Source organism: Atheta coriaria, unplaced genomic scaffold (assembly GCF_025399875.1).
Source record: "Atheta coriaria isolate IRGN ID8LTWV9N9 unplaced genomic scaffold, Caltech_Dcor_3.1 hic_scaffold_6_pilon, whole genome shotgun sequence".
NCBI lineage: Eukaryota > Metazoa > Arthropoda > Insecta > Coleoptera > Staphylinidae > Dalotia > Dalotia coriaria.
In genome coordinates, this window is record NW_027045448.1 from 6,339,864 (window position 1) to 6,360,150 (window position 20,287).

Here is a 20,287-nt window from a genome sequence, read left to right on the forward strand (position 1 = left end):
ATATGCAGATGGACACGCACGCTGTGCACATGTAGACCAACACGACTTATATTCAGCGACGGCCGACGGAACATCACACGCGCCCCGGTAAACCGACGATTAATTCGCGATTGTTGAATATTCAACGCGTGCAATTACGTAGTAAAACCACGTCCCCGGTGCGTACTGGCAATTGGATACTAAAAATCGATTAATTTTCTTTTTAACGATCTAAAGAATCAAAAATAGTCGCGATGAACACGCGAATCATTCGGCAACCGGAATGGAACTGAGTGTGCACAGCTAACGGCGAGAACACGCGGTTACTATCAGTATTGCGATACGTTCGATACAACGACCGAGGACATAAAAACATTCAATTCATGCAATTCATTTAAGTCTTACATGCTCGGCTGTCCTACTGCTGAACATTTTGGTCAACTGGATATCAGGAAATATATAACACACAGAAAAACACTGTAATATATATACATTTAGACAGATTAACGAAGTTAATAATAATATCACACGGCACATGCAAGGTGTGACACATGGAACGATCCAATAATACCTGTAATACAGGCAGACGTCTCCAGTTAAACAACAGCAATATACAACATTTAACATATTTGTACACTATAACGCCAGCGCAAAATTTGAATTCCTGCTTTATCAGGTCGTGGTTTGGTCTGAGAGCATTTTTCTACGTTTTTTCATGCACGCCACTGATGTCGTTACCATGGAAACGAATATAAAATGTGCATCGCAATGCTATTCTTCCTTAATATTTGCACTACTGTTTTCATCAAGCATTCAACAAGTAGCTCTTGACATTAGTTGTGTTAGTTACAAATGAAAGGCAATAAATGGATAAGACAGATCAAACTCATACATCAGTTATAACATGAGAACATACCGATTTTTGATTTTTCACTGCACCTTACTTTTCACTAGGTCACGACTTGCCAACACGTGTATTTGTTATGTTTCTCACGACTTAACCTCAGAATTAGTTGTATTGAATCGTACGGTTAAACAAGAATTATGAATAAAAATTCAATACCAGAAAGTGTTCCAGCACTGTTCTTTGCCAGTGCACGTATAAGAGAAATCAAGACAGTTACAAATTTGCTCCAAGCACAAAATGGCACTAAACTTGCGTTTCAAAAACTTCCCCGGCACATGCGACGCAGGGTAATGGGTCATAGTACTAAACGTGTACCACAAAGCATAAAACAAATACATCAGAATCAGCTTGAGAAGTCTGGGTTACCGCCGAAATCGAAGAGGCCTTCTAGAAAATTTCGGAGAAGACCAAAACTACTCAATGCTGAAATTACACGAAGGCAAAGAGAGAACAAATGGTTGGAGACACATATTTGGCATGCAAAAAGATTCCATATGATAAACAAATGGTCTTACAAAATACCATACAGTCCCACTGACAAAGCATTTAGAGCATGTTATAGAGCAACTATGAAACATTGCTTACTTCAGGACATCTCCTACACTGGATGCATAGAGCTCAAAGGAAAGCAAGACTTACTAATTGAAACATTTAAGAAGCTTACGAGAAGTGATGAGGGGCTGTCAATCCATGCAAAAGCTTATATTGATGGAAACAGGGAAGGAAAAACAATGTTTTATGATTATGCAGAAAATGTGCCAATAGGAAGTGTTATGTTTAATTGGCAGCCAGTTACTGCTTCAAAACAAAGAACAATTTGGTTATGGGTTCATGCAGCTTATTATCAGCAAGTTTTAGATTCATTGATTACACATTTTGACCTACCTGCAGACAAGTCACAAAAACAATGGATTAATAAGAAAGTACAAATAACTGACCTTAGATTTGAGTTAAATAGGTTCAGGCTTACAGGTCCATTATCACAGGCTATACTGACCTCAGCACTTAAGCCAGTGGATGCATGTTTGGAAATAAACTCCTGGTTGCAAGAGTATTTAGAGGATGATGAACAAAGACAGTTATTTTCTGAACAAATTGAATATTGGAATTCAGTCAAACAAGTGCAAACACCTGCTATGCTTAGTCCACACATTACATTTTCACTTGTAATAACTGATCCAAGATACAGCATGCCAAATCAAAGAACTAAAGCATTGAATTCTACGGGAGAAATGAGGAACGTCGATCCGCCAAATGGTTTATCAAATGGTGCGATTTGGAATCAAGATATCAGACAGAATGTAACAGAATCTAAACTTTCAAATGTTGCTATCAATGAGTTGAGGTCTCAACTGCTGGTTCCTGGGAGTGAGATGAAGTCTCAAGGTGCACAAATACCACTTATGTTGATTCAAAGACCGGGAGTCTCGAAAACTGGTAAGTGTTTTGTATTCATATTTGAGGCAACTCTCACCAATAATTTTATTTTGAAGGATTTTGCTCCGGCTGGGATGTGATTATACCGAAAGGATGGGCACAATGCACATGGATGTGTTTTATTATGTGGGGAGCTCGTGCAGGAGGATACAGGGAGACAGAAAACATCAATTTCGAATTATTGCAACAAGATCTTTTCCCGCCAGACACAAAAGCCGGTGAAAATGAGAACGAACAACTTGACGATGCCAATCGGACACGATTCTTTCGTCTACCACCAAATAAACGAACCAATTTCAATAAATTCGCATCATTTAGTCCTATTAATTGCAATTGGCGGGTTCTACTCCACGATTGGACAACAACAGAATACGAAAATTTCTTCGTGTTAAGAAGTAAGAAAGTACTGGCAGACCTACAGTTATATTTAAACAATCGAAAACACAAATGGATACAACCCCAATATGAAAACTATTTAGTTCCAATAAAAATAACATTGAAAAAAGGACTCGTCACAAGGTACACCATGATTTGTTTGCCTGCATCTCCAACAGACATTACTACACCCCCATTAGAAACTCAAAGAAGAGACGTACACAAAGAAGAACGGGCTACACTGCGCAAAGAACATCAAACCCTGCTACAGAGATTGAAGAAAAAACGACACATCGAAAGAACAAAACTGCACTCTGTCTCAATTGATAAAAGTATCTCCCAAAACTTTATGAAAAAAATGCGAGACCTGTGGCTTCCGCCGATTGGCACTTCCGGCTTGCGGACATCCTGCTCGAGAGAAATCATGGGGTTTGTCACCAAGGGCGGCGTCTCCTTGTCTAACGGCCAAGGTCAAGGCATTGGATACGTTCCACTTCCAGCTTTGTTGCACCTGTGTTCAACAACAAAGGGCAATCAGGTCCTATGTCGCAACACCAATACTCGACAATATCGGTGTGCGACATTAGAAGTATTACAGTAATATCAACAGTTTCAAAAAGAATGTTTCCTTTGTTTCTAAATATTATACGAATATCTGTTTTGTTTAAGCTACGAAAAATATATAAATAACGTCAAAGAATTATAAGCAGTTTTTGCAATAATTACACTTCTCTCCTTAGTTTAAATATATCACTGTATGCACGTCGTGGAGTCCATCTTGGAGCATTTTGAGAGTAAGCTCGCACTCAAACTACGTGATTGATGTAAAATCACTTCAAATCTGTGGTGAAACGAATTATAACTTAAAGGTTTAAATTATTTAAAATGTTAATAACTTACATGCCGTTTTCTGGCAGCTTGTGATTCACGAGTGTGTCATGCAAATTTTGTTGATCAGTCGACAAGGTACAGAGTTCCTAAACATTCAAAAATGTAAAAATATGTAAAGAAACGTTAAACAAGTTATACCTGGAGGCTTGTGAGATAAAACAAGTCAGAGTCTTCATAGACTGCTAGAGATGGGATGTGAACATGTTCCTTATTCATCAAACTTGTTTCCATACTCTGAAATTTAATAAAATCATTAAAAACTTCAACAAATTATTATTTTCATTACATACATTATATGAAGTTTCCAAAGCAGTTAAATACTTATACGTATTTAATGCTGATAGCGAGGCAAAGTCTGCCTGCACGTAATGATTCTCTTCAATTAATTTCGTCAAGCATCGTGTGGGTTTATCAATAACTTTCTGGGACTCGTTGACGGCGAGATGATACTGCGACAACAATTTAGCATCCGCCGTCCATCCACTGTCGAACGGTAGGATGCTGGAGACCAAGGCGAATGCAATGTCATTGCCAATCCTCGCGTAATTAATCGACCTACAAGCACCAATCAAAACCGTTTAGATGCGCTGTTAAATCATGCCGACATTAACGATGATTGTGTCATTAGTCAGCGTTACAGCAAGTTAAAGAGTGATTATATTAAGACATAATAGCCTAGAATTGATTCAAAACATACTTGGGATATCTCGACTCAAAGTACGGTGCGGTGAGAAGCACTCTCGGAACGACCACGACATTCCCGCTGGGCACGTACTCAACTTGGGCCGGCCTTCGTGTGATGGCCGCCATGAGGTAATCCTCGGTGGAGGATTCACGCAACAGCTGCTCCTCGCGTTTCTTCGCGAAAACTATCGCTTTCTTGTGGTTTTCAAATAGGTTCGATCGGATGATGTTCAAGCGGTTGTAGAAGGTTTTCACAAAGGTAGCGTTCAATACACCGTCCGGCAATCCAACATGAAGTTTCACTAATTCAAGCTACAACAAAATAGTTAAACATGTCTTTTTTATTATTCGTTCACTTTTCTTACCTTTTTCTTTAACTTCGAATGCAAATCAGAAGTAATATCGTTACGGCGCATCTTATCGTCTAAATCCTGACGAAGTTGTGCGGCAATTTGTTCAAACATCTGGTTCACAACGTGCTTGGCATCGCCCATCGATTGCTGGCGTTCCAGCACGGCTTCAATAGCAATCGGCATGAAGCGCTGCACAAGACTGGAGCAGAATTCCCAACGTTCAATCGGATTCTTTACTCCTACAGTAGAAATAAATCAAAACAACATCGAACATGTTTATATGTTTTCTTACCAAACAATTCCGAATGATATCTATCAATGGCCTTCTGAAAGTCAGCCGAAAGATATGGGACATATTCGCGCACAAGTGTCCACATCATGTAGCTATTTCTAGTTTGACTATCAGTGGACGACACCAATTGCGATAACTTCGCTAAATAATCCGGTTGAGCCACGATTACTTCAGTTTCTTCGTTGATGTTTGCGTCTGGGTACATGGCTGTTAAAATGTCTTGCAATGGCAGCTAAAATAATGATTTAAAGTAGCTTAAGTCTTAATATGACACTGAAGATGCTTACAATTTGTTGGACAGATAATTTCAACGCAGACACTTTCATCGGATTGTAGGTGCTAATCGGATCACGCAACTCATCTCGGTTCGGCATGATTTCAGCTAAGCGACGCTCGTAAGAATATACATCCTTCGCGGACCGTTGAGTATCGGTTGTGGATTGTCCCAGCAGGACGATGACGTCGGTGATTAATTGTTCATATGCTTTGCTGTACTATAATCAAAACACACTCACGTTAAAAATTTTACAAATGTCAAAATCGTGCAGACATTAACAAACCTTTTCATCCTCTAGGTAATAATAACTTTTATCTGGAAGACCCAAACCGGCTGGTAAGATTACAATGCTGGTGTTCCCGGGTTCTCTGGGATTTGGCACTGTGGTAATTTTAAAATACGGAGACACTCCGTAGGTCACATGCAGCGTACGCAGAAGGCCGTTGAAATCGAAGTCTTCGGTGTTCCAATTCCGCAACAGATGCCATCCACCTGCAAGTCAAAGAAAATCGAAATCAGGACAATCTAAACAATCACACCAATTAACGAGCGTCTTTGACATCGATGTATGATCATTGAGCATCGCATCTGCAACATCTTGCTTCATTATTTATTATATATTATGAATGTCTAACTCGCCATCTAGCAATTATAACATTATAAAAGCGGGCTTGCCTTCAAACCGATTGTTATTAGATCATAGAAGTGCGTTATTGAAATGAATTACGCGTTGTAAATTTATCCACCAAGGGTAACATCAGTTTGCAAACCACAGTGGAATACATTGTTATAGTTTTGTGTGCATAGGTGAGCAACAACACTTTGTAGGTCATTGTGGGTCATAATCATTGGTGATTTATTGTGGCGTGAGTTCGAAGATGAAATTTAGCGAAATGTCGTGGCCGAATGCATGCGGCGCACAAATGACCAACAAGACACAAATTGTGTGTGTGTGTCAGTGTGCGTTCGACTTGTTGCGAAGATAAAAGTGAAGGTGTTTACTTCTCGTGAGCGTGCAACAATGCGGCGAGGTATATTTTAAGTGGTTATTAATTGGCGATGACGATGAACTTAATTAGCGAAGAAAATTTCAGATATCATAGTTCTACCGGTAGACGACGAGTGAGGTTGTTTTGTAATGTGGGCGCAGTTTTTTCATCTTCCTACATACAGAAAAAAAAAACCTATTCGTTTACTCATATATTAAGAAAATTAACTTTACGACATTGTCATAATATGCATGTTTAATGTTTAATTAGTTGTTATAAAGATTGCAAATTAATTTGAAAAATGTTCGTGTTAAACATGCACACGAATGAACATCGTGATGTGTTTAATTATCAGAATATCATGCGCAATGTGAAAAAATAAAGTTTATTTATTATCATCATTTATTTTTGTTCGGTTTTAAGTGAAAGCGTAATTCCCAGTTTATACTTGTAAATCATCGAAACATTTGAAGGTTTAATTGATATCTACTTGTTTGTTTAGATTGTGCATGCACAATTAAACAAATCAAACGCAAACCCATCGAATTCGCTTGATAAGGTTTCATTAAACTGTTGAAGTCTCCACTTATTCAATGCGATAATAAGCGTCGACGCGCAACCGGAAAACGTGAATCGATCGATCGCACATTATGCACGATGCACGATGCCGACGAAGAAGTTAAGACAAACGGCAAAGTTACATAAATGACAAATTTATGGAGAAAGTACCGCACGGTGTCGCTTCTCACTCTCATCTCCTTTCCTCCATAATATTTAAACACCTTGCATATCAGTGCATTAAATTTATAGAATAAACGTTAGATTTCGATAAGTTTTATATTTCAATTTTAACAAAACGCCCACGACTTTTATTAATTTCACGCGATGTAAACATAAACAAAATTTGCCTTAAGGTAAGCCTATCCCATTTTCGATCTAAAATCATTACCAGACAAGAAAAGTTTACACTCACGTACGAGTACGTGTAGCTTCGCTATTAACTTAATCGCATTATGATATAAGTGTACTCAAGTTAACAATGCAAGAAACAAAAGACGTATACCTATTATATTGAAATACTATTATTCTATTACCGACTTGTGAGATGTTCTAACGATATTAAATTGAAGATAATTCAAGTAAGTTAAGGTGTTAAGTGGAAGAAATTTCGTAATTTTGTGGTTTTGTTACAGCAATTCCATCATGTTTCGTCAATTAGATTCGCCGTTCAAAATGAGAAAACGAATTTTTAAGTTAATAGACGTTTGAAAACCGAATTAAAAAATTAAAAACAAATTATGAAGAATTATGTCAAGAGCGCAACGCTTTAGGTCGCTATAAATCACATCAAAATGTGAAGCGCTTCAAATGCAACAAGAGACACATGAATCACCAGAATAAAAAAAAGAAACGAGCGCACCATGTGTCTAAAATAATTGAATTTTTAGGATTTCACCAAAAACTGATGCAAATTAACGTTTCAGAACATTACATCAATTTGAAAGCTATTGTTTCATCACATGTTTTATTTAGCCATAAATTAGCTGCATATTTTTGTGTGAGCTTAATTTATTTAAGCAATTTATGCAATTAGCGCCAATGCATTGTTGATACTAACAATTGGTAACAAAGTGTGTGATGCAACGATGCAACTGTGCTAGAATACCGCCATTTTGGTGTCAGAAAAAGATCATAAATGTGCAGAGAAGAGAAAAACAAGAAAATATGACGTATAAAACGTTGTTGATGAAGACGTCGGTGCGACGTAATCGTTTATATCCATTTTTTATGCATCGCATTATAGCGATTATTGCGTAAAGTTCGTAATCATAAAGACACAAGTGTTATGTATATGTACAAATATATTTTTCCATTTTACATCATTAAATACATTAGATAAGACATTTAGATTCACACATTTTTAGCACGATATCAAAGGCAAAGTTGATTGATCTTTTTAAATAAATGGCAGTGTAAATTCCCTGTAGGCGTTGATTTAATAGGGTCCGCTTGCACCAGCCGGGCCATATTTCTGACCATTGTTGCCTGATGTGACCTGGCTGCTGGTGTGAGTAGCCTCGAAGTGGTTCTCCTGAGAACTGTGACCACCACCAACATTACCGCCGCCAAAGATCTGAGAGTTATAGTCGTTGGTGTTTGAGATGACTCCACCGCCTCCAATGTTGCCGGAGTGGCCACCCGATGAAACCTTAGAATCAGTGATAGTGCTGATAAAAGCAGAGTCGTTATCAACAGCGTTGGCGGAGACACCGCTGTGGGAACCTTGTTGGATGGTCTGTACGTGTTGTTCAGCTTCCTTCTGGGTCTTGTATTTGATGAAGAACACCTCTGGTTTGCTTGGTTTGGATGGGGCAAGAGTAGGTACAACGATATCCTGAGCATCGTCGGGTTTCTTGACGAGGACGTAGACCAAAGTCTTTTCTTCGTTCTGAGATTGGGTAGGGATTTGTGGTACTTGTGGGGCTTGGTAGGCTGGGGCCTTGATGAAGATGATCTTGTAGTTCTTCTGGGCAGCAGATGCACCACCGGAGAGACGGATGGTAGGTGCTGGGAGGTCTTCAGGAGAGTCGTAGAAGTAGACGTGTTTGTGCACTTGGGTCTGGGCTTGTTGGAAACCACCTTGTTGTTGGTATCCGCCACCAGATTGTTGACTGAATCCGCCACTTTGTTGTTGGAATCCACCACCAGATTGCTGATTGAACCCGCTGAAACCTCCCTGGGAGCCGGAGCGAGCATAGTCCTGAACATTGAGAGTGGAATCAGAGAATCCACCGTTACCAGTGTTGGCATTGCTGTTGTATCCACCGTTTCCAGAGCTCACGAAGCTTTGGGACGATGAGGATTGCTGATAAGTCTGGCCACCACTACCACCAGGCAGGTAGCTGCCGGTCGGGGTGCCATAACTGGTCGCCGGGGGCTGGTACTGGTATCCATTACGGATGTTTAATCCAATGTCTGGCCTGGCCAACGCACAAGCAACCAAAGCGGAGACGATCTAATCACAAGCACCCTTAGATTCTATACTTTAAACAAGATTGCAGAGCACACTTACCAGTAAACCCTTCATGATCGTATTCTTGTGTTCACAATTCAAGTGTGATTCGGTAAGGTTACGGTTATTGTATTTATAGAAGATCCCCACTTTGCCCGAGACCGAGACATCCTTTTTGCAAGGACATCTTCACTCCACTCGCGGGCGGGCGGCCGCACAGGTTAACATTTCTATTTCAAAGCAGATGCCACGCCGCAACACGCGTGCGACGCCGGCAAACAAATAAAAATTTAGTAACCTTGTCAATAATAAACTACCGAATGTATATGCCATCATCACTCACACATACACCCGCAAGATACCTGCGATTCTAGATGATGCGTTTCGACAGGCGTATAAAAAAGCGAGAAACTATATTGGAGACATTCTCATTAACGACGCAATCAACGTATTAGTATGCAGTTTCAGACATATCAAATCATAGAAAACGTAGATTTTGTTGCAATCGACTGTGTATTTGAATATTTATATGCCTGTGATTATGCAAAACAATATAAATATTTAGCAGATTCCCAGCGGCGCATGATTAATTTAAATTTAATATGCTGTGCATGAGAGTCAAAATTGTTCACGTGAACAGTTGATTGATGGCGGTAGCAATGTTCGAAATAATGCACAACGACGTAAAATGCAACCGTATTGCATATGATAACTTAAATCGCATAATATTACAAAATTTCTCTAAAATTGCACCCACGTATTCAATATCCCGTGTAAATCTTTGCTGTTGAAAAAATATTTAATTTATGTATAAAATGAGGATACCAGTTAAACAAGCCGCGATCTTTTCGGCATCTCAAGAGTATAAATTTACAAAATTATGTATTTATTGAGCATAAACGTCAAAAATACATGATAAACGGACCAACACAAAAACAGGAATAACCAGGATGAAAACATGTACAAGTTATGTTTACTAAAAATACATTTATTTGTCACCGTAATTTGCTATCTTATCAATAATGAGTATTATATACAAAAATATAAAAACGAGTAACATATCATGCTGCATGCATATTTGTCGCTGCGGGTGTTCTAAGGGTTGTTGGTATGTACAAATGAATGGTATGGTCTGCGCGACCCACGAAGAATAGCAATGTTGTGTGTTGTGTAGAATGTTGAAGGATGTGTGGTGTGTATCCGGGGTCGCGCCATGGTAACTGTATGTGGATGAATCACAACACATTTGGTGGGGCTTAGTATGGCCCGCTCTGGCCAGGTGGGCCATAGTTGCTTGCGGGTCTACCGCCACCACCACCTCCAATGGAAGTAGATGAAGATCCGCTGGAGATGCCGGTGGAAATGCCGCCGCCGAGACCTCCGCCAAGACCACCGCCGAGTCCACCTCCGAGGCCGCCGCCAAGACCACCTCCACCACCACCGCCTCCGCCTCCTCCCAAACTGACTCCACCACCACCACCGCCGCCGCCGCCTCCGCCGGACGCGTCCTTTTGCGTCTTGTAACGGATGAAGTAGACTTCTGGTTTGCTGGGTTGCGTTGGCGCCGCGGTGGGGATGTTGATTTCGGGTGCTTCGTCGGGGCGTTTAACAAGAACGTAGACCAATGTCTTCTCTTCGTTCTGGGCTTGAAGAGGAATAGTTGGTGCAGTTGCAGCAGGTGCAGATGGGGCCTTGATGAAGATAATCTTGTAATGTTTAGTGGATTGTCCAACAGAGATGGGGCGTTGTGGACGGAATTCCTCTGGCTCCTCTGGTGCTACGTGGACGTAGATGTGTTTCTGGACGGTTACGGTACCTCCACCGCCACCTCCGCCGCCGCCACCACCTCCGAATCCACCGCCGCCACCTCCTCCGAATCCACCACCACCGCCGGATCCTCCGCCGAAACCACCCCCTCCACTGCCGCCGCCTCCGAAACCACCGCCGCTTCCACCTCCAAATCCTCCGCCTCCTCCAAGACCTCCTCCTAGTCCACCGCCGAGACCACCTCCTCCAAATCCACCGCCGCCTCCACCAAATCCGCCGCCGCCGCCGCCACCACCGCCTCCTCCTAATCCACCCCCAGGCGCTCCATAGCTTCCGCTGGGTGCACTCGGAGGATTATAGTTGTACTGCGGCTTGGCGCTACTCACGGCCAGCAAGGTGGCAACCACCTACAAAATGGTAATGTTTTCACCAAACTCTCTTCATCCAAACAAAATCTTAATTTGGCAACAACTTACCACGACAAAAGCTTTCATCTTGAGCACAATTAACTCTTGCGTCTGCACGTCTGGTGCAATGAGCCATCAGCGTTGCGTATTTATACATCGTTGGCGATGGGGCACATGCGATGATTGCCCCCTTCCAAGAGGGGCCCCCGCATTATCGCCAATAGCTCCGCGTGAGCGCCAAAGAACCGAAGAGCCGAAGAAGAAGAAGAAGAAGAGACATCTTCCTCGTCGCCAAACGCGCGAGTGTGCTTTAACATTTAGATAAGTGAAATTCGGGTCACAACCTCTCACCGGTATTGTCGAACCCGCACGGATTCGACGCTTACCATCGGCAACAAGAAAGCCAACAACCGCGCCGCGTAGACAATGTATGATACAATAAATCGCTAATGTATGCAATGAATCAATGTAATGCATTGATGTAGCGCTTGAAATAGTTCGATTTACTAACTTCACTTTCATCGAAATGGGGAAATCAAAGATTCAACATTTTTCAAGCGTAAATTTTCTCCGCAAAAAGAATGGAACAACTAAAACGACAAATTGGATTAGAATCTTATATCATTCTGTCATATTTAGACTTAAAACGCAAGTCACGTAAAGTTTTTAATATAAGAAGTGTTTTTGGTTATATGACAAACGCTTTTATGCTCGTCTTCATTTAGCATCATTCCGAAGAAGAAATTTTTCGTTTCGCCTCAAAAAAAGAAAGTTCTGAGGTAAGAATCATCATCATAAATTATTTAAATAAAAATACATTTATTTGTCACCGTATTACTTGCAAAAATACATATAAAAAACATTACAATATAATTTCTAGCATTTCTCATCAACGAAAAACTATGTACAAAATGCGATAAATGGGATTATCACATGTCCCATTCCAGTAGATGCAGAAAATGTGTGCGTCATGGCTGTGATGACGAGACGAGAAAAGAATTGCTTAGATGATCGATGCACTTCTCTCGTTACCCGTTACGTGTGAAAATGGGTGCGAAATGACTTAGTATGGGCCGCTCTGGCCAGGTGGTCCGTAGTTGGTGGACACGCTGGAAGAGCTGGAGTGATGAGAAGAGGAAGAACCTCCTGAGGAGATGATGTCGCCACCAGTAATGCCACCAGTAATACCGCCAGTAATTCCACCAGTGATGCCACCAGAAATTCCAGAGTCGCCACCGGTAAGAACAGTGGAAGACGAGCCGGAAGTGAAATGACCACCACCCTGTTCCTTCTGGGTCTTGTAACGGATGAAGTAAACCTCTGGCTTGCTGGGCTGGGTTGGGGCGGCAGTTGGGATCGAGATCTCTGGTTGCTCGTCGGGTTTCTTAACCAAGACGTAGACCAAGGTCTTCTCTTCGTTCTGAGCCTGCAGAGGAATGGTTGGGGCAGTCGCGGCTGGAGCAGATGGAGCCTTAATGAAAATAATCTTGTAGTGCTTCTGGGCCTGACCGACAGCGATTTGCTGTTGTGGACGGAACTCCTCTGGCTCTGGTGGTGGGACGTGCACGTAGATGTGCTTTTGGACTGTTACTCCACCGCTGTGTCCGCCTTGAGTAAAGTGGGAAGAACCACCAAAGTTACCAGACGAACCACCGAAGGATCCAGAAGAACCACCAAAGGATCCAGATGAACTACCAAAGTTTACGGAAGAACCACCAAAGGATCCAGAACTCTGTCCTCCAAAGTGGGAGTCAGTGAAACCAGTGTTACCACCAAAGTCACCACCTTGATTTCCGAAGGAAGTCTGATGGTGTCCAGAACTGATGGTCTGGAAGTTGTTACCAAAACCACCACCACCGTGGATGCCAACCGAACCAATATGATGATGACCACCGCCCGGCCTCGGGTAGTTGTAACCCGATGGAGGTTCTGGACGTCCGCTTACAAGAGCCACAAGGGTGGCAACAAGCTATAATTCCAATGAAAAACCAAACTTAGCACTTGAAGCACCTTCCTTGGCACCGTAACTTACCACGAAGGGTTTCATCTTATGGTGTGTCGGTGGTAACCAGATCGAGTTACCTTGAAAGAAGGAAGTGAACTGTGTGATACCATGTCGTCGACGACCGACCAATTTATAGCTCATCTTCGAGCCGCCCCACCCTACACGGGCCACAGCCGAATATTGACATAGGTACACTTTTGAGTTTTGTCGAATTTTTTGGTTGGGTGGTGAAAAATCGGGTCACATCCTCTCACTTACCGGCACAGAGAAGAAAGAGTGAAGACAAAAGAAAGAAGGCGCGCGCGCACGCGAGCACTCGCGGATCTGTATCACGCGTGTGTCCCACCCAGCAGACAAGGCGAGGACCGCCGGCGAGAAGAGCAACCAACCAAACTTCTGACCGGCAAGAAAACGAAAATTTACTTTCGTTCGCTGACGCGCACACATTTCGTATGCAAATCACGCATGGCGTACGCAAATTCACGCACAAAACATGCATAAAACACCGAAAAATTGCTCTTGCAACACGCAAAAGTACCACCAACAGCTTAAAACTAAAGCAAAAAAAAAACTTTGAGTCACCAGTCGCCGACTTTGTTACACTTTGTGATCGTAATCGTAAATCAAGCATGTGACATAAATCGCTATGCTTTGCATTACCCAACCACTTAAAAATCGTTAGATGGACACATAAAAGAAAAATCGTAAATAACAATACAAGTTTAAACCAGATTTCCAATTCATGCAATTCTCTCCTGATTCAGTGATTCAGTTCGCAAAAAAGCGCACAACCAAAAAACCCGTTTGTGAGAGAGCACCAACAGCGAAAATATAATGGAAAAAAAAAACTAAATCGAATGAATGCTGTCATTCATACGCGCCGCTTGTTAATTAACCAGTTTATGTAATACGCCATATTTTATATCAACGTTTTACAAGCGGCACCCGGCCGTAATTGGCCTGAGAAATTCCGTGAACTTCTCATCAGCGGAGTGTTGCACCTTCTAAACGAGCAACAATCGCATGAAAAATACTTGATGTTTGAGGAGATGCATCATCATCGTCGTCGACGTCGAGAATTTCCGTTTTCTATTTCTGTATGCGCAACATACACGTAGACAACAAACACTGTGTTTCCCATGCTTATATAGACAATTAACATTTCTCTCAAACAAATTAACGCAAAACGATTGAAATAATATCTACGAAATTAAATTATGCATTACATTTTCGCTAGCCGAAGCGTGGCTATGTGACAATAAGAAAGAAGAGAAATTGTGAAGAATTTAAATATCAATAAATAAAAATTTTGTAATAAATTATTAGGTAAAAAGTGGGCAGTTGGCACTAACTTACAAAGAGTCAAAGAGCAAAATAATTTTCATAAATTTTTATAACTAGAATTTTTTATAAATACGTATCAAATATATTTCAATTTTATTATACTAACACTCGGTGTACAAAAATTAAAAAAAGCATTGTAAAAATAAAACAACCTCAAAACACAAATATTTTGCGTGAAGTGCGTAATTTGAAACTAATTTTGAAAGTTTAGCGATGAGTGCAATATATTATAATGGGGAATCGATCATTGTTCACACATTCATCAATTAAACGGCAATTGTGTAATGAGGATCCTTTCTAAACGCCATTTTTTTTTGGAATCAAATAAAATTGTTATATACATATATTATTTATAACTTTTATATAAATAGAACACACTTAAAGACTTTAAAGGAAAATTAATAATGTTTCGACACATGATTCACGATCATTTTAATTAATTATACGCAAACATGATAAACCATCAAATGAAAAGTTAATTCATAAAATTTGCAATGAAAATTGAATTCTCTTCTTCAATTTTCGTTGCAAATAAACATCGAGAATTACAATTTGGTTTTCAGTAATTAATTAAATTGATGTAATAACAATGTACGAGATTTACGTAGGTACATAAAATTCTAAGACAAATCTTTAATGCGTATGAAAACATTTGTAATTAGCCTTCGATTCAACGCTTAGCAATTAATGGTCCTCAATGCTGTTCGGCTGAAGTAGTGAACGATGTTTGCACAAACATCGAACTAGCCAATGTGCAACCTCAATAGCAATGATTGTGCGCGTGTTTAAACAATAAATTTGGCAATGCTGTACAGCACTTAACCTCAAATCTACGCTACGCAAGTAGACACTTGACAGCTGTCCACTGGGTTATGAAATATTTTACGTTTTTCTTTAATAAACGCAAAATAATTAAGATAAATTAGTTATCACGGCAGAACGTTTATGTAACCTTTAACTTTTTAAACTTTTAACGTTTATTTTATACATTTTTTTTCTTCTCTAAGATTAAACTTTGTCGGCCGGTGACATCGGCGACCTAGACTGGGCTAGGCCACGAGAGGGACGTTCACTTTTTAACACCCACTGAGCTTTCGTAAAAAACTTGCGATGCTACAAGACGCACATCGATAAAACCGATGATGTTCTCGGGTATATAAAAGAATAAACGCGCTGCGTCGCGCCATGATTCGGTGTGTGGTCAACGCGTGATTAACAACGCCGAATTTACATCTACATAAAGCAATCAACTTGTAAAAAATAAACGAAATATTCAAATTTAAATTTTCGTTTGGTCAGAATATATTTCGTTCGGCGTTTATTGCAGTGGTTGTAAAGTTTGCTATCACGTAATAGCGCTGCACACGATAAACAAATAGAGCTACACACATTTATTTGTAACGGTAAACATTGCATCAAGCAACTAACGCGTTTTATTGTTTGAACGATTTGTATTTGCGCACCGCATAATGACGCGATGATAATGTGTTTGTACGTAGGCGATAGACATGATCATAAAATTAAAAAATGGTAAATCTTGAAATAGATCCTTCAAATAATCCACAAGTATAAACAGGATAAATCTTAAATGAGCAGCAAATAAATAAATTATCAGTTGTTTACAAATAAAATTGCTGCGCCGATAAATATGACAAAATTAGCGCAAAGATCATCCAAACATTTTAATATTTCAAGATAATATGCGTCTCGAAAAGTGCAGTCATATTATAAATCGTGTCATGGATGATGCCCCAAATCAGTTGCACCGTTGCACGCATGCAATAAATACGCCGCGAATTATTTTAAAATGTTTATCGTGCTAGCAGTTACACTAGTGTTATATTTATTATGGCGATGGTATTTAAACGGTATATTATGTGGTTTGAAATCATTGAGAGGTCCAGCGTCGTATCCATTTATCGGATCTCTTATGACATGTTATCCTGTATCGAGTCAGTACTATTTGAGTAATAATATTTAAGAAGTAAAAAATATTATTGGAGCATTATTTTAGCCCTTATGACGAGATTGGGTGATATGTGTAATATTTATGGTAAAACTTACAAAATGACTATCCCATGGACGGCTGGTATTGTTACGATTGATCTGGACCTAGTTGAATATATCCTTACCTCGCAAGCTACCATTAATAAAAGTATACTATACATTTTCTTAAAAGAATGGTTGGGTGACGGTCTGCTTCTTAGCAAGTCAGCAAAGTGGCGATTGAGAAGAAAAACCATCACGCCTACCTTTCATTTTAAAGTTTTAGACCAATTTGTGCAGGTTTTTAATAAGAACAATCAAATACTTGTTCAACAATTGCAGAAGTCAATTGATAAACAAGATGGTGCTGGTGTGGTAAACATAGCACACTATGTGACATTAGCTGCGATGGATAACATTGTAGAAACCGCAATGGGTACTAGTATGAATTCACAACTTAATGATCAATCAGACTACGTCTGGGCTACAAAGTTTATGACGGCAAATATCTACGATCATATTGTAAATCCAATAACATATCTAAAAGCAACCTATATCTTCACACCTGCTTACTGGAAAGAACGGAAAGCTCTGAAGATTTTAAAAGAGTACACCATGTCTTTGATTAAATCCAGAAGAGAAGCACTAAGTAAAGAAAATAAGTCTACTTTGATAAACAATAACGCTGATGTAGAAACATATATTAACGATGAAGATTTTGGTATAAAGAAAAAAACGGCTTTCTTAGATTTACTCCTTCAAACGACCATTGATGGTAAACCATTGAGTGACGAAGATATTATGGAAGAAGTAGATACCTTCATGTTTGAAGGGCACGATACTGTAAGTGCTGCAATATCCTTCACCCTATTCTGCATCGCGCAACATCCTGATATCCAATCAAAAGTAATCGAAGAACAGCGCAGTATATTCGCTAATGAACCCGATAGAAATATCACCAGTGAAGATTTGAAAAATATGACTTTTCTAGAAATGGTCATTAAAGAAGGCCTCAGATTTTATCCGTCTGTACCTAGTATTGCTCGCAATGTCTCCGAAGATTTCCACTACAAAGATATTCATGTTCGCAAGGGAACGACAATTGCTATTCCTATTTTGACAATTCATAAAGACCCTTCAAACTTTCCCAATCCGGAGAAGTTTATACCAGAGCGCTTCCTTCCGGCTGAACAAAGCAAACGTCATGCTTTTGCATTCTTGCCATTTAGTGCCGGTCATCGAAATTGCATCGGACAACGATTTGCAATGATGGAAATGAAAGCTACAATTAGCAAAGTATGCAGACATTTTGAACTAGGGATGACAAACCCCCCTCACGAATGTATCCTTCCATCAGCAGTTGTTCTAATGTCCAAAAACGGAGTAAATCTCACAATAAAAACAAGAAAGTGGTAAAAAAACCAAAACAAATATTGATTTAGATGACTGTAACGCCACCTTGATACATCACTTATACAGGAATGTTAAAATTATTAGCAAACAATTCAGTAAATTATAATCGAAAACAAAAATTAAAATAATAAAGATGTTGTAGCGCTTGCCAGTTACTTAATTCTTTTAAAATACGACCGCAGGTCAAACGGTCCAAGGATTTAACAAAACGATTAGAATATTCGTGCAGCAAGCGCAAGCGCCAAGCAACAAAACCTCTGATTGATTGTCAAACTCATTAACATCCTAACATTTTCCACACATTTTTAAGCGCGCCTGCAATTATAATAAATTGTACGAACAGAGCTAGACGCGGACGCGAATCACGACGGATTGAGAAGAGTTAATTTTAATTTATTCGGCGTCACAACTCGTTAGAGATTCTGCCACTAACTCAGCCACCAACAAAACGATGATAATGTAATTCCAAAATTTACACGTTTTCACAACATATACATATGATGTATACGTACAAAATAGCAAAGCAGTGAAAAAGATGAAAGAATTTGTTTATTTGCATAGAAATCGAAAATGGCGTGTGCTATATGTTTCGGAGTTTATTTTATTAAGAGGATATTATCAGATCTTGACCACCAGAAAAATTTCTGCTATTATTTTAACATTTTAGCTTCTACCAAAACTTTAATACAAGATATTTATGTTTTAAAGTTTTTAAATGCCGATTTATTTATCTTTCAATTAAGATCAGTAAAATACTAAATATTACAAAGATTATAACTGAATATAACCCCTTAACTATACAGGTAAGTAATTTATGCAAAATACTAAGAAGAATTAAATCTTCTGGTACTTGAAGTTTAAGTCATTTTGACAAACAAGCAAATTTCTACTTTATTACTGCGACAACATTAATTTAGCCGAATATACACGCAAATTCAATTAACTCTTCAGGTAATTCATGTTGATGTTAAAAGTATTGTTATTCCGTGTTAAGTTTCACACTTTTTGAAAAGTCACAAAAATGAGCAATCCACACTTTGAAAGTGCGATTAAAATGTTACGCAGTAATTAACTTATTACTAAAGTCATTACAAATACACTTCGAAAAGGCGCATCATTGTTAGTATGTAATAATAAATTACAAAAAGTGATTATTTGATAGAATGAAATACATGCGCAGAGTAAAATATAAATGTCAACGCACTATTTAGTACATATATTGTATACAGTGTATACAATTCGTACATGCGCGTAAAGATGAAACGATAGAAGAAAAACGCGCCTGCGACCTACATTATGCAATCCCTCAAGTTGCGTCGAAATAAAACTGAGACCGAGTGTATCGTTAATATAATATGAAATCATTCAAACGAAAGTAACAATCATGAAGTTTAAGTCCAATTGAGGCTGTGTGTAAATTTTGCAAAACTTAATTGCAAAAATGTGCATTCTGTCAATTTCACATGCGTGTGTGATTGATGCGCACGTGAATAATTGATAATTACATCTTTAAATACCAATGACACCAAGTCAGTCTCAGCGAGTCTTCGACAAAATGATTTAAACATTAAAAGTTGAACCTGTTTTTGTTCGGTTTCAAGTGTGCGCAGGATAACATACGAAATGAAGAGATTTGTAAGCAGAAATTGTATAAAAACGCATTTGTATGTCTCTAATGTTGGAAATATCTAGCTATTATTTAATTTATTATAACTGCCCGAGAATGTGTTATGTAAACTTTGTCGGAAAGGAAGATGTGCACTTACTTTGGGTCCATCTATCATTAATTTTGCAAATGGAAAATTTCTTGTTAATTACGATCGCGATGAGCAGTTCCAAGATAAATGACGCGTAATATGCTAATGACATACTACATTCAACACATCTCTAACGAAATTATGTAAATAATAAAACAACTTTTTCTAAAAATAAAAACATAATATATGAAATATTAAAAAATTATTGGCATAATTTTAAAATTAAACCGGAGAAAGTGTTGTATGCAGGAGTGTAGGCTGCAAAACCAACATCCGTTGCCGACACATGTCACTCGACAAAAGCAGCAAGTGGATGAAGTGCTAAAACCACTTGCAGCTCGTCTTGACTCCTATTCGAGCAATATCGTAAAGTGCCAAGATCAGCGCAGCTCGACACTCGAAAGTGACGAA

General features: G+C 39.3%; 6 protein-coding genes across 11 annotated transcripts in view; 2 read left to right on the plus strand and 4 right to left on the minus strand.

Annotated features, from left to right (window-relative positions):
• LOC135793652 (protein gone early-like) overlaps positions 1-20,287 on the minus strand; it is a 42,382-nt gene that overhangs the window by 231 nt on the left and 21,864 nt on the right. For 2 of the 6 annotated variants that reach the window (XM_065304680.1, XM_065304681.1), the window contains exons 5-13: positions 5,479-5,687; positions 5,206-5,412; positions 4,919-5,150; positions 4,639-4,865; positions 4,287-4,585; positions 3,880-4,144; positions 3,728-3,823; positions 3,599-3,675; positions 3,309-3,539 (exon numbers count right to left, since the gene is read on the minus strand). In XM_065304680.1, coding sequence (XP_065160752.1) covers positions 3,449-3,539; positions 3,599-3,675; positions 3,728-3,823; positions 3,880-4,144; positions 4,287-4,585; positions 4,639-4,865; positions 4,919-5,150; positions 5,206-5,412; positions 5,479-5,687 — 1,703 coding nt within the window. In that variant the 3' untranslated portion in view covers positions 3,309-3,448. Of the gene's footprint in view, positions 1-2,991; positions 3,210-3,308; positions 3,540-3,598; positions 3,676-3,727; positions 3,824-3,879; positions 4,145-4,286; positions 4,586-4,638; positions 4,866-4,918; positions 5,151-5,205; positions 5,413-5,478; positions 5,688-20,287 lie in introns of those variants that run through there. The other 4 variants (XM_065304682.1, XM_065304683.1, XR_010548677.1 and 1 more) reach the window with 4 other exon arrangements.
• Positions 399-3,398, plus strand: LOC135793653 (ribonucleases P/MRP protein subunit POP1-like). Its single transcript, XM_065304686.1, has 2 exons — positions 399-2,323; positions 2,380-3,398. The coding sequence occupies exons 1-2, from the start codon at positions 1,024-1,026 to the stop codon at positions 3,297-3,299; spliced, it is 2,220 nt and encodes a 739-aa protein (XP_065160758.1). The 5' UTR covers positions 399-1,023; the 3' UTR covers positions 3,300-3,398.
• On the minus strand, positions 8,029-9,368 carry LOC135794161 (uncharacterized). Its single transcript, XM_065305337.1, has 2 exons — positions 9,258-9,368; positions 8,029-9,200 (listed from the first exon to the last, which is right to left on the minus strand). Exons 1-2 carry the CDS (start codon positions 9,270-9,272, stop codon positions 8,181-8,183), a joined length of 1,035 nt encoding a protein of 344 aa, XP_065161409.1. The 5' UTR covers positions 9,273-9,368; the 3' UTR covers positions 8,029-8,180.
• On the minus strand, positions 10,041-11,869 carry LOC135793853 (uncharacterized). Its single transcript, XM_065304965.1, has 2 exons — positions 11,441-11,869; positions 10,041-11,371 (listed from the first exon to the last, which is right to left on the minus strand). The coding sequence occupies exons 1-2, from the start codon at positions 11,456-11,458 to the stop codon at positions 10,454-10,456; spliced, it is 936 nt and encodes a 311-aa protein (XP_065161037.1). The 5' UTR covers positions 11,459-11,869; the 3' UTR covers positions 10,041-10,453.
• Positions 12,207-13,646, minus strand: LOC135793852 (pupal cuticle protein 36a-like). Its single transcript, XM_065304964.1, has 2 exons — positions 13,404-13,646; positions 12,207-13,340 (listed from the first exon to the last, which is right to left on the minus strand). The coding sequence occupies exons 1-2, from the start codon at positions 13,515-13,517 to the stop codon at positions 12,435-12,437; spliced, it is 1,020 nt and encodes a 339-aa protein (XP_065161036.1). The 5' UTR covers positions 13,518-13,646; the 3' UTR covers positions 12,207-12,434.
• Positions 16,451-18,265, plus strand: LOC135793851 (cytochrome P450 4d2-like). Its single transcript, XM_065304962.1, has 2 exons — positions 16,451-16,672; positions 16,735-18,265. The coding sequence occupies exons 1-2, from the start codon at positions 16,528-16,530 to the stop codon at positions 18,120-18,122; spliced, it is 1,533 nt and encodes a 510-aa protein (XP_065161034.1). The 5' UTR covers positions 16,451-16,527; the 3' UTR covers positions 18,123-18,265.

Excerpts from the sequence above, each read along its gene's own strand:
- LOC135793653 (XM_065304686.1), top strand. The coding sequence starts at position 1,024 with ATGAATAAAAATTCAATACCAGAAAGTGTTCCAGCACTGTTCTTTGCC. Across the intron at positions 2,324-2,379 it reads ACCGGGAGTCTCGAAAACTG|GATTTTGCTCCGGCTGGGAT; the intron begins GTAAGTGTTTTG and ends TTTATTTTGAAG.
- LOC135793852 (XM_065304964.1), bottom strand. The coding sequence starts at position 13,517 with ATGAGCTATAAATTGGTCGGTCGTCGACGACATGGTATCACACAGTTC. Across the intron at positions 13,341-13,403 it reads ATAAGATGAAACCCTTCGTG|CTTGTTGCCACCCTTGTGGC; the intron begins GTAAGTTACGGT and ends TTGGAATTATAG.
- LOC135793851 (XM_065304962.1), top strand. The coding sequence starts at position 16,528 with ATGTTTATCGTGCTAGCAGTTACACTAGTGTTATATTTATTATGGCGA. Across the intron at positions 16,673-16,734 it reads GACATGTTATCCTGTATCGA|CCCTTATGACGAGATTGGGT; the intron begins GTCAGTACTATT and ends GCATTATTTTAG.